The sequence below is a fragment of the Diabrotica virgifera genome, chromosome 7 (genome assembly GCF_917563875.1).
Source record: "Diabrotica virgifera virgifera chromosome 7, PGI_DIABVI_V3a".
In the NCBI taxonomy this organism is placed as follows: Eukaryota; Metazoa; Arthropoda; class Insecta; order Coleoptera; family Chrysomelidae; genus Diabrotica; species Diabrotica virgifera.
In genome coordinates this window covers 7,025,234-7,038,604 of record NC_065449.1, presented here as the reverse complement: position 1 = coordinate 7,038,604, position 13,371 = coordinate 7,025,234, and the positions used below count along the sequence as shown (strand labels likewise).

Below are 13,371 nucleotides of genomic sequence, written 5' to 3'. Positions count from 1 at the left end.
CTCGAAGCCACAGAAGAAACCGAATTGGTTCATTTGATCTGTAACAATATATGGCATTCCAAGCAATGGCCTGACGGCTGGACATAACCTACAATAACGACAATACATATTAAAGGCAGCTTCCATGTGACAACTATAGAACCATCTGCCCTATCTCACATGCCAGTAAAATAATGCTGGGTATACTTAATGAGAGACTGAACAATACATACGGAATTCAATATCCCACTACATCTATTTTATAGATTATCGCAAAGTGTTCGACAGGGTTAAATGGCAATACTTATAACAGATACTGAAAGAAGAAGGCGTCCCAAAACACTTAATTTCGCTTATAACTGAACTATGTAACTGGAACATAATAATATTATTATTTTCTCTTACAGTTTCCCAGATGTGATGATGCCTTCATATGCAATTTCAAAATGGACGGCTGCCTTTTTTATTTCTTATATTTCGACTGTTCTATATGTATTGATGAATTTGGTGAGTACATTTTTAATAACTATGTAACTGCATATTGCAATTGTATTGCACCTAGAAAGTATATGACACTTTCCTTCTTTATACTTTATCTCATTGACATTTTTCTAAAATTTTCAATCAAAAATATTTCAGTTTCCTCTAAATGGCAATTTTCTGTGTTTAGACATAGATTCGTTCATACAAATCATGTAAAAATAGTTAATAATGACATAAGAATCCAGCAGCGACGACTCCAGAACTCTCATCTCATTGAGCATCTTTGTGGTACATTAGGAAAGGCGAAGTACTATTGTAGCACACGTATAATTTTTCTATTGAAGCATAAACCTTTACTACACACAAAGTACGAAATAGTTGTCAGTGATATCAGCTGATATTTAAAAAAGTGTTCTGGCAGTGGTTTATAAAAATCTAAAAATAACAATTCAGTGGTATGACATTTTAACATTAGTCAATTAAATAGTGAAAAACGAATTAATTTAATAAAATATATTATAAGGAGTATATGTAAGTTACTCATGATTGGAGAAACGGGTGAAAATGAAATATTTATACCATTCCTAGGCAATAAATTTCCACAGCTAATTAGATCATACACATACTTACACAACGTCGGCACTTTTTTAGTGTATAGGTCGACATTCAGATCCGGCTCGAAGGACCAATGTAAGATTCTTAGGGAAGATATTCTTCTCGGCCACTCTAGGATGATAAACAAAACACAAATACGTGTAAAATTTTTATTTGATACTGTTAACGTATAACAATAATTCAAATACGGAAAATCCGAGTCGCTTCGTTTTTATCAGATGTTTTTCATAGCACTTCTTCTTTCACTCGTACCACAACTTTGCTGTTTGCTTCCCACCAGTATGTTGTTTTTCCTCAAACTTTCTCAGCACTCTACTCATGAAGACTTTTATCTTTATCCTTACACTTTTATTTGCAGATGCTTGCCGTTGTATACGAAACATTCACGGGAATTGAAAAGGACAAATTCAGAAAACTCCTTTTACATAAAAGACAAGCTTGCAAACTCGCCTTTAGACTTCTCGTCAGCAAACAAACACCGAACCATATCAGATTTAAGCAATTCCACGGACTGATTCGATATTATGCTCCAAAGACAAGTAAGTTACAAAAATATCTAATAAAGTTGTTTACATATACAAATTGTACACATTATTCAGATTTAATCATATGATTGTGTATGAGACACTGTATAATACCAAATTGCAATTTTTGTAGTCGCTTTACTTTTGAATATTTGAAACAGTGTGTATTGTTTCTGTATCGGTTTTTCGGCGAAATTTATTCTTTGATTTGCCGCCGCTCACCGTTAGGCGATAAGAACAGAGCTTCTTTGTTTAAACTAATTTTTATTGTCCATTCACCATTGGCGTATATAACTGTCAACGTTCAACCAAAAATTTAACTGTTATACATGCTTTGTATTTTATCTAAATGTTATTTATCTGAAGTATCAGTTTTTTATTAACAATTTAAGAAGATTTTTTACATAAAAGAAGTGTTGCAAATAAAAGTGTTTTCAATACGTTTTAATTTATTTAATTTTCAAAATTATTGTTTTGTTTTATTTTATATTTCTTTATAGGATTGAGAGATGTCGTTTTGATGTTTCGTCAATTGAATAAATCCAACTCAGGACAGCTCACACAAGAAGAGTTTCTTAATGTATACGATTCCTTGACATTGAGGTGGAGGAACAAGACACCATTGGATCCATGGTTTTCGGCGGCGTGGCCCCCACTTAGAGCCTTTTGCCGGGCGGCAAAAACGTTAGTGACGTGGCCCTTCTTCGAACATTTTGTTTGTAAGTATATACTTTTTATTACCCGTGTTGAGCTGGCCCCCCCACTTGCAAAAATTAAAAAACAAATAGCCCTGATTTATGAGCTATTTATGAGCTCTCATATTCCGCAAACTAAAAATTTTGAGCTCGTTCCACTGAGCAGGAATTTAATACCCTAGTGGGGGGGCTGAGTCAGCCCCCCCCACTACTTAAAAATAGGAATATTGAATCGGTTTTTGCGGCAGAATTACGAGCTATTTATGAGCTCTTGAAATTATATAGTTTCGATTTTTGAGCTCATCCCCTTCACCCCCAAACAACCCTTTAATTGATTTAACTTAAGAGAAAGATGCTGAGAAAACTTAAAATATATCGTATTGCGGATATAATTCCTATAGCTTATATACTCTAGGAATAAACTATTAAATCAAGGGCATTTCGATTATTGAGCTACAACCCCTTCGCAAGAAAACCACCCTATCTTCCCGGCTTAAGAGAAAGTTGTACTTAAAATGCGTTAAACTAATTATTTGGCGACTACATATCATTTAATAATTTATAAGCTTCCAAATTACGCGCATTTAGATCAGTAAATTGCAATTTATTTTGTATAGTGCAGTCACTGAAGGTAAAAATCAACGATTACCTTCAATTTCGGTGAACCTTCATCGATTTTCACGAAAATTGGTCAGTGGTTAGAGGATACGTCAAGAAACAAAGGTGACATGGTACCACCTTGCGCCTTTACCCTGAGGGTGGATACCGCCCCTTCTCGGGGGTGAAAATTATTTTATAAAAAATAACTGCACAAATCAATAAAAGAACAAATTAAAAGCAAAATTTATTATACAAAGTTAATAAAATAAGTCAATACTTTTTAAGTTATTAAAGATCAAAGATTTTAATTATTTGTGAAAAAAATGCATGTTTTGAAGAGGTTTTTTGTAAATCACTGAAAAACTGTAAATTTTTACAAAAAAGTTAATAGTAGTTTAATTCGTATAGCTTATATTCTAAGAATAAACTCTAAAATCACGCGCCTTTCGATTATTGAACTACAACCCCTTCGCAAGAAAACCATCCCTTATTCCCGGCTTAAGAGAGGGTTGTACTTAAAATAATTTAAATTAATTATTTGTCGACTATATATTGTTTAATAATTTATGAGCTCGCAAAATATACGCATCTCAATTATTGAATTGCCATTTTCTTTCTATAGTGCAGTCACTGAAGGTAAAAATCAACTATGACCTTCGATTTCGGTAAATCTCCATTCATTTTCACGAAAATTGGTGAGCGGATTTTGATACTATCAACTTTTTCTGGATCTTATTTTTGATGGGTATTTCTAAGTACTTTGACAAGTATTTAGTACCTAAGTGTTATAAAATGCATCTTTTTCCCGTTATTTAAGCTTGAACCCTTAGATTTGAACAGTCACGGAAAAAAATATACATTTAATTACCAATAACTTACTTTAAATTAACATTAAAGGTTTTTCAAGTAAGCAATTTATTATATTCTTTATTAACTTCAATTTTAGTGATGAAAACTTTTTTGTAAAAACTTACAGTTTTTGAGTCATTTATGAAAAATCGCTTTAAAGCATGCATTTTCTTTCCAAAAATTAAAATATTTGATCTTTAATAACTCAAAAAGTATTGATTTATTTTAATCACATTATACAACAAATTTTGCTTACAATCTGTCCCTCTCTCGATTTGTGGGGTTATTTTTAATAAAGTAATTTTCACTCCCGAGAAGGGGTGACATATACCCCAGGCTAAAACCCCAAGTTGTTATTGTCAATTCGTGAAAATAAATGGAGATTTACCGAAATCGAAGGTAATAGTTGATTTTTACCTTCAGTGACTGCACTATAGAAAGAAAATGGCAATTCAATAATTGAGATGCGTATATTTTGCAAGCTAATAAATTATTAAACGATATGTAGTCGCCAAATAATCAATTTAAATTATTTTAAGAACAACTCTCTTAAGCCGGGAAAATGGGGTCGTTTTGTTGCGAAGGGGTTGTAGCTATGTAATCGAAAGGTGCGTGATTTAAGAGTTTATTCTTAGAATATAAGCTATGCGAATTAAACTACTATTAACTTTTTTGTAAAAACTTACAGTTTTTCAGTGATTTACAAAAAACCTCTTCAAAACATGCATTTTTTTCACAAATAATTAAAATCTTTGATCTTTAATAACTTAAAAAGTATTGACTTATTTTATTAACTTTATATAATAAATTTTGTTTTTAATTTGTTCATTTATTGATTTGTGCAGTTATTTTTTATAAAATAATTTTCACCCCCGAGAAGGGGCGGTATCCACCCTCAGGGTAAAGGCGCAAGGTGGTATTATGTCACCTTTGTTTCTTGACGTATCCTCTAACCACTAACCAATTTTCGTGAAAATCGATGAAGGTTCACCGAACTTGAAGGTAATCGTTGATTTTTACCTTCAGTGACTGCACTATACAAAATAAATTGCAATTTACTGATCTAAATGCGCGTAATTTGGAAGCTTATAAATTATTAAATGATATGTAGTCGCCAAATAATTAGTTTAACGCATTTTAAATACAACTTTCTCTTAAGCCGGGAAGATAGGGTGGTTTTCTTGCGAAGGGGTTGCAGCTCAATAATCGAAATGCCCTTGATTTAATAGTTTATTCTTAGAGTATATAAGCTATAGGAATTATATCCGCAATACGATATATTTTAAGTTTTCTCAGCATCTTTCTCTTAAGTTAAATCAATTAAAGGGTTGTTTGGGGGTGAAGGGGATGAGCTCAAAAATCGAAACTATATAATTTCAAGAGCTCATAAATAGCTCGTAATTCTGCCGCAAAAACCGATTCAATATTCCTATTTTTAAGTAGTGGGGGGGCTGACTCAGCCCCCCCTCCCCCACTAGGGTATTAAATTCCTGCTCAGTGGAACGAGCTCAAAATTTTTAGTTTGCGGAATATGAGAGCTCATAAATAGCTCATAAATCAAGGCTATTTGTTTTTTAATTTTTGCAAGTGGGGGGGGGGGGCAGCTCAACACGGGTCTTTTTATTTTAGTTAATGTACACAAATGTTAATGTAACGTGTAAAATGTATGTTAATGTAACAAAAATTATGGTCATAAATTAAATCACATATTCTGGGACCAAAAAGAGTACGATTGAACCTAACTTACCTAGTACAAATGTGCACACAAAAAAAGTTATAACTCTTTAAAGTTACAAAATGAAAATCGATTTTTTTTCAATATATCGAAAACTATTAGAGATTTTTTATTGAAAATGGACATGCGGCATTCTTATGGCAGGAGCATCTTAACAAAAAATAACAGGAAAATGGTACGTTCCAATTAAATTATTATTGTGGTACCATTAGTTAATCACAATGTTTTTAAAACTTTTTTGGCTCTTAATATTTTTTCGATAAGCCATTTTTTATCGAGATGCGGCTTCTTTTTAATATGTTTACATAAAAATTTTATGGGGGTTTTGTTCCTCTAAACCCCCCAAATGTTTGTGTACTATTAAACTTGTGTACAATTAAACTGTTATTGTAGCACCATTAGTTAAAAACGCTGTTTTTAAAACTTTTTTGCCTCTTCTTATTTTTGCGATAAGGCACCTATTATCGAGATGTTGCTTCTTTTTTCATATATGGTTCAAAGTATACCTAAAAATATAAGTTATAAATAAACTTTCAGATTATCAACAAGTCTCTATACCATATACAAATATGTGGTGGATTCGAAAAATATTCAAAATATCTCGATAAATACTAGCTTATCGAAAAAGTGCTAAGAGGTAAAAAAAGTTTTAGAAACATTGTGTTTAACCAATGGTACCACAATAATAATTTATTTGAAACGTACACAAAAGTTGGGGGGGGGGGGGGGGGGTATTAAGGAAACAAAACCCCATACAATTTTTATGGGGTGCACAAATTTCATTATAATTTATTTTTAAGATGGTTCCTGCCATAAGAATGCCAAATGTCTATTTTCAATAAAAAAATCTATGATAGTTTTCGATACATTGAGAAAAATCGATTTTTATTTTATAACTTCAAAGGCTATAACTTTTTTTGTGTGCACATTTGTACTAAGGTAAGTTAGGTTTAATCGAACTATTTTTGGTCCCAAAATATGTGGTTTCATTTATGAGCTGTATTTTTGTTACACCCTGTATATTTATAGGGTATTTCTTCAGTCTGACAGCATGGCGTAGCTTAGTACATAATAAGCGAGGCAATGGAGCAAGAAACCTACCAATTTTTTGCAATTGGATGGATCTCAATGAAACTTGTTGCATTCTATTCGTAAGAGCCTTAGGAAATTGTGTGAACTAAAGTGATGATGTCGAAATGAAAATGTCTTTACCGCATTTCTTCAGTCTGACAGCATGGCGTAGTTCATAATTGGCGAGGCAATGGAACAAGAAACCTACCATTTTTTTGAAACTTGCTTATTGAACAAGGAAAATGTTTACGGAAATGAGTTCAATATTATTACTCAGGAGGTTGTTGGGCTCGTTGAACACTAATATCATGTATGTATATACACCGTTCTTAGGCGTCAACGCCCTTCGGTAGGGATCTATGGGGGAGTATCACCGAGCCGCAAGCCCTTATCCCTTGCCGTACTGCTCCCTCATAGGTCGATCAGATGCCCGCATATTCCAGTCTAAGCGCCAGATTTATATTTAGAATTTTATACTGACGCGTTAGCCTTTTTGTTTTTCCGATGGCCTGGCTTGGGCTTGAACTCTCGTACCTCACAGCGAAGTGAAGTGCGGGTCAGCCGCTAGTCGCACTGAGCTATCCGATCGACACTAATATCATGACGGCGATAATCTTCGAGGCACTTGGTGCCCAGGATGAGCTTCTAGTGAAACTTTATGGAAATTCGATACAAAATGAGTGCAAACTCCTCACTCGAGGGGTGTTTGGGGTCGCCGATCATAAACATCCTGAGCGATAGTCTCTGTGCCACCTGATGCTCAGGATGGCCCTCGTTTCCTCGAGTTTTGTGGATATTCGATTCAAAATCGGTGCAAACTCGTTACTCGGAAATTTTTGGGATCGCCCAAAACGAGTATCATGAAGGCAATGGTCTCCGAGGCACCTGGTGCCTAGGAGGGAACTAGACTCTGGAGTTTTATGGACATAAGAGACAAAATCCCTTCGTCCGCTCTTTTTCCGACTTTCTTCTATATATCCGATTATTTATTCCTGGTACTCCCTCCTTTTCATTAGTTTTCTTGTCTCTGTTCTTATGTGTTTATATTTTTCAGTGTTGTTGTCCCACGGATTTTGGGAGCATGTCCCTTCTGGCCATGTTTCTTTACTTTATGGATTTCAGCAATCGTCATCGAACCATTTTTTTTTTGTAACCTAGTATTTCTATATTATTTTTGTCTATATATTTATGTCATTTATTTGATGACGCTAAATGCCATATGCCTATCTCTCAATACATATTGTACAAGTTTATGAGTAATAAACAATTTTTTTTATTTACAGATGTTTTAATAATAGCAAACGGAGTGGCAATGTTCGTAAGAGTTATGCAAAACTCAGATTCTTTGGAAGAAGGTGCCAAGTTGTTTTGTGCCTCATGGGATACCTATTTCTTTTTAATATGTAAGTCCTTTGAAATATAATAATATAATAGTAGTACTAGACTTAAGACTGTATATGTGAAATATGATATGATACACAGTTGCATGACCTGATGAGTGTTGCGAATAAACCTTTATCCCTATAGATGAAAAGGATCATTAACTGTATGCAGTAATTAGGGAACCATTGCCCTTGTTCCTAATGCAAGCAAAATCTACTACTCTAAGAACAATGCGGATACGTACCAGGAAGAGGAACGCATGAGCAGATATTAGGGAGTTTTTGTGCACACAAATACGTAAACGTAACGTATCTTTTTGACATATTCGCTTGCGCATTAATGGTTGAACTCCCGTATCTCGATACGTATTACCTAAAGCAGCGGTTCCCAACCTGGGGTACGCGTACCCCTTGGGGTACGCAACGACCTGGTTGGGGGTACGCCGAAAATATTTGGTAATGGCGGACTTTATGTGTTTGTCGTACGTTACGTGATAAATCATTACGTGATTTTATGTTCAGTTTACTTTCTACTTGCTTATTGTGCGTGTTAGTTTTTGACTGATTTGTAAACAATTTAACTGTAATCAAGAAGATGGAAAAGTGGTTAAAAACTGGATCGTTTAAAACAAATCAGACTGATACGGCAAGTCAGGTGCTTAGCAAGCCTAGTACGTCCCGGGACTCAGCAGCAGAACATTCTTCTTGTGTGAGTACCAGTGATAGTAAACCTCAGAAATCTAGTACTAGTACTGGAACTTCCTCAAAGAAACGAAAATATTCAAATGAGTACTTGAAATATGGCTTTTCGTTTACTGGAGAGGAGGAAAGTAAAAACCCACTATGTGTTGTTTGTGGAGAAGTTTTAGGTAATGGTAGCATGAAACCTTCCTTACTTTTGCGCCACCTTGAATCCAAACACGCCCAGCACAAAAATAAAGAAATTACCTATTTTGAACAACTTTCAAAAAATTATGGGAAAGATGGCGTGGTTTCTTCTTATTTCTCATCAGTTAATAGAGATAATGAAAATGCTATGGAAACCTCTTTCAAAATTAGCTACCATATTGCAAAAAGTGGTAAAAACCACACAATATGTGAGGATTTGATAGCCCCTTGTATAAAAGATGCTGTTCAGTGTATGTTTGGTCAGGACTTTGTTCGTAAGGTGAACTCCATCCCGCTGTCAAACAACACAGTTTCACGGCGAATTCAAGACATTTCTAAGTACATTGAAGAAAAAATGGTTCAGCAATTAAAAGACAGTGATTTCCATCCAAGTTGATGAAAGTACGGACATTGCTGCCCTAACAATCTTACTTGTTAATGCAAGGTATGCAAATCCCAACAAGGAGTTTGAAGAAAATCTGTTGCTGTGCCATGCATTAACTGAGAGTACTACAGGGGAAGATGTGTTCAATGTGATTTATAGCTACTTCTGTGAAAAAGAAATAGACTGGGGTAAATTGTGTGGTATATGCACTGACGGAGGAAAATCAATGTCTGGCATATATATCGGTCTTCAAGGGCGCGTAAAAGAAGTGGCTCCCCACGTAGCATGGAGCCATTGTTGCATCCACAGACAGAGTCTTGCAGCCAAAAAGTTGCCGTCTTCTTTGAATGATGTTCTCAATGAAGCAGTTAAAGTAGTCAACTTTGTTAAAGCCAATGCAACAAACTCCAGACTGTTCAAAGTGCTTTGTGAAGGTATGGGTGGCATTCACTCCACGTTGCTTTTGCACAAGGAAGTAAGGTGGCTATCTCGCGGGAAGGTTCTTACAATACTTTTTGAGCTCAGACATGAACTGCAAGTATTTTTTGAAGAGCATCCTTTTTATTTAGCCTCCAAGTTTCATGATAGTGACTGGCTTCAAAAGCTTGCTTATTTAGCTGACATTTTTTCTCAGATCAATAAACTCAACTTAGAGTTACAGAACAGCTCAATTACAGTATTCAAAGTTGCTGACAAAATTGAATCCATGCTGAAGAAAATTGATTTTTGGAAAACCTGTATTCAAAACAATCAAGCTGAAGTTTTTGGCACGCTTCATGATTTCTTGAGTGACAATAATCTGCCCATATCTGACAAAGTGAAACATCAAATAGTGACACATTTGACAAACCTGAAGGACTCTTTTAGAAAGTATTTTCCTAAACGAGGTGACGGAGAGAACTGGATTGCAGATCCTTTGAATGAAGAAAACGTCAAGACTGCTACATTGACCGTTCATGAGATGGAAAAGCTCCTAGAACTTTTAAGTGACTCCTCCTTGAAATCCGAGTTCAAGAAGAAACTCCTTGGACAATTCTGGGTGAGCATTAGGGATGAATATGGACCCTTAGCCACAAAAGCCCTTCTGGTTTTACTTCCTTTTACAAACACAGAACTAGTTGAGAGATCGTTCTCTTCCTATGATTTCATTAAGAATAAGTATAGGAATAAGCTAAATGCAAGTCCTGATTTAAGAGTGTATTTATCAACCTTTTATATTGATTTTAAAATATTATGTGCAACAAAACAGGCCCAAGGCTCACACTAAAACAGTTTTGACTTGTTTTAAGAATAATTTTGATTTCTTTTTTTTTCAATAAACTTATTTGCTAATTCTAGTAGATTTTTGTGATAAGAAATATTGTATTTACTTTGTTATTATTTTTTACAGTTGGTATTTAGAATTTACTAAGTTTACTAGAAACATATATATAGGCCTAATTTTGGAACAATAACTTTATTGTCAAATAAAAGATAAAAAAAACTCTTGCGTAAATATTTACTTTCCATGATTAATGTTCTTGCAACTTTTTTTTCTTGGGGGTACAATTTGAAATAAATTTATCTCAAGGGGTACGGCAGTGAAAAAAGGTTGGGAACCGCTGACCTAAAGTAACGCTCTGATAAGTACGTTGAGACGCATCTCTATCGAGACGAAAGTTACCGAATGCACAAGCGGATCTTACCCGATTACGGCGATTACTTACCAAATCAACATTTCATCAGAGTATCAGAGGATTGCCCGTGTATAAACATTTAAGGTTATATTCATTTAGTCTATTTGAGTAAAATTATTCTAGAATGTTTTTTATTGGAAATTGGAACTTCATAATTTAAAATTTCATTGTTTTTTAAGTTGTCTATTAATAAAGCAAAACAAGCAAATCTTGTATTTAAGAAATACAGTGATCACCACAATAACTAGACAAACAAATGACCTAATTTCAGTAAAAATTTCAAATAAATATGAACAAACTATTTACATTATCCTGGAATTCTGATGTAGGTACAATAATTTACAACTAAAAAGTAGGTATAAACAAAAATAAAAAATTTAAAACTAATGAAAAAGAATATTTTTATATTTAAATAGAAGCAATTAAAATCATACAATTTTATCATTCACCTTTACCTTTTTTTATATTTATATATTAATTGTATCTATATGGTGTAAACATTGTTTTATTTTTTTAATGTCAACGGAATTTAAAAATGACTACGTACGATTCTTACGGTACGTTAGTGCTTTACATATAGGGAGTTACGTTACATTACGTAGTTACAAAAACTCCCTATTGAACACCAGATAGATAGTGTACAGTATGGGTATAAACCCTTACATTATAATATTGTATACAATATCTTAAATCATATATGTTATCAAAAAGTGGGTCATGATGAGAGCAGTTATGTTTGGAATGTATGAATACCGAAAAAAAAAATGATCGTAGACAGGACAAATAATAAGCTACTGCACATACACTAAGTGGAAGTGGAAGTGAAAAGTGGACCCTCTCAACTGCTGATGAAAATCAACTGAGAATATTTAAGCGCAAAATACTAAGGAAGATATTTGGACCGACACACAGTGTGTCGATTAGAACAAGCTAGGTGGACAAAATTATTTTTCATCATATTTACATTTGTATCGAGCGATAATATAATTTGATAATAAAATAAATCCTTTTTATTAGTTAAAAACTGAATCAGAGAGGTCTAGAAGCCTAGAAAATAAACAAGCTGAAAATGCGAGCATTGTCATAACGAAAACTTTGTATATTTACGTATTTTAATTCATAATATGGAAAATTTCTATTATGAAAAGTAGGTTAGAATTAATAATTATGTTTTAATGTGCAATTATATCATTCTAATTTAAATGTTATGAACTATAAAGGTAGTTTACTCTTGATCGAAATTCATATTTTTTATATACCTCGTATAAAATTAATAAAATTTTATACAAGGTGTCCCAAAAGTAGTGGAACGGTCGAATATTTCGCGAACTAAACATCGGATCGAAAAACTGAAAAATACGTGTTCAATGATTTTCAAAAATCTATCCAATGACACTAAACATAAACCTCCACTACACCCCCTGGAGGTGGGGTGGGGGTAACTTTAAAATCTCAAATGGAAACACCTAGATTTTTTTGCAGATTTGGATTCGTTACGTAAAAGTAAGCAACTTTTATTCAAGACATTTTTTCTAACTGTGGATAGATGGCGCTATAATTGGGAAAAACGATTTATCCTGATACCATGGGTAAGTTATAGAAACGGTCTAATATCTCGAGAAATACACTTCCAAATGAGAAACCAAACAAATGTTTTTAATACTTTTCGAAAACCTATCGAATAACACTAAACATAACCCTCCAACCCACCCCCTGGAGGTGGGATGGGGGGATCTTTAAAATATTAAATAGCAACCCCCACTTTTTATTGCAGATTCGGATTTGTCATGAAAAACTAAGCAACATTTATTCGAAACATTTTTTAGGATTATTGATAGATGGCGCTTTAATTCGAAAATACGATGTATTAGCGCCATCTATCAGCATTTTTAAAAAATGTTTCAAATAAATGTTGCTTAATTTTTCATGACGAATTCGAATCTACAATAAAAAGTGGGGGTTGCTATTTAAGATTTTAAAGTTACCCGCCACCCCACCTCCAGGGGGTGGGTTGGAGGGTCATGTTTAGTGTTTGTCGATAGGTTTTCGAAAAATATTAAAAGCCTGCTTTTTGTTTTCTTATTTGGAAGTGTATTTCTTGAGATATTAGACCGTTTCTATAATTTACCTATGGTATCAGGATAAATGGTTTTTCCCAATTATAGCGCCATCTATCCACAGTTCGAAAAAATGTCTTGAATAAAAGTTGCTTACTTTTACGTAACGAATGCAAATCTGCAAGAAAAACTAGGGGTTTCCATTTAAGATTTTAAAGTTACCCCCCACCCCACCTCCAGGGGGTGTAGTGGGAGTTGGTGTTTGGTGTCATTGGATAGATTTTTGAAAATGATTGAACACGTATTTTTCAGTTTTTCCATCCGATGTTTAGTTCGCGAAATATTCGACCGTTCCCCTACTTTTGGGACACCCTATAATATGATGGTTGCATCATAAATCTTAGAACATGAAGAGCTTTTTATGAAGAATAA

The 13,371-nt window shown here is 33.9% G+C and overlaps 1 protein-coding gene across 3 annotated transcripts in view; it reads left to right on the top strand.

Annotated features, from left to right (window-relative positions):
* Positions 1 to 13,371, top strand: part of LOC114340021 (two pore calcium channel protein 1) — a 47,791-nt gene that overhangs the window by 14,177 nt on the left and 20,243 nt on the right. For all 3 annotated transcript variants that reach the window (XM_028290734.2, XM_028290747.2, XM_028290739.2), the window contains exons 5-8: positions 387 to 486; positions 1,436 to 1,616; positions 2,102 to 2,320; positions 7,835 to 7,954. In XM_028290734.2, the coding sequence (XP_028146535.1) occupies positions 387 to 486; positions 1,436 to 1,616; positions 2,102 to 2,320; positions 7,835 to 7,954 (620 nt within the window). The remainder of the gene's footprint in view (positions 1 to 386; positions 487 to 1,435; positions 1,617 to 2,101; positions 2,321 to 7,834; positions 7,955 to 13,371) is intronic.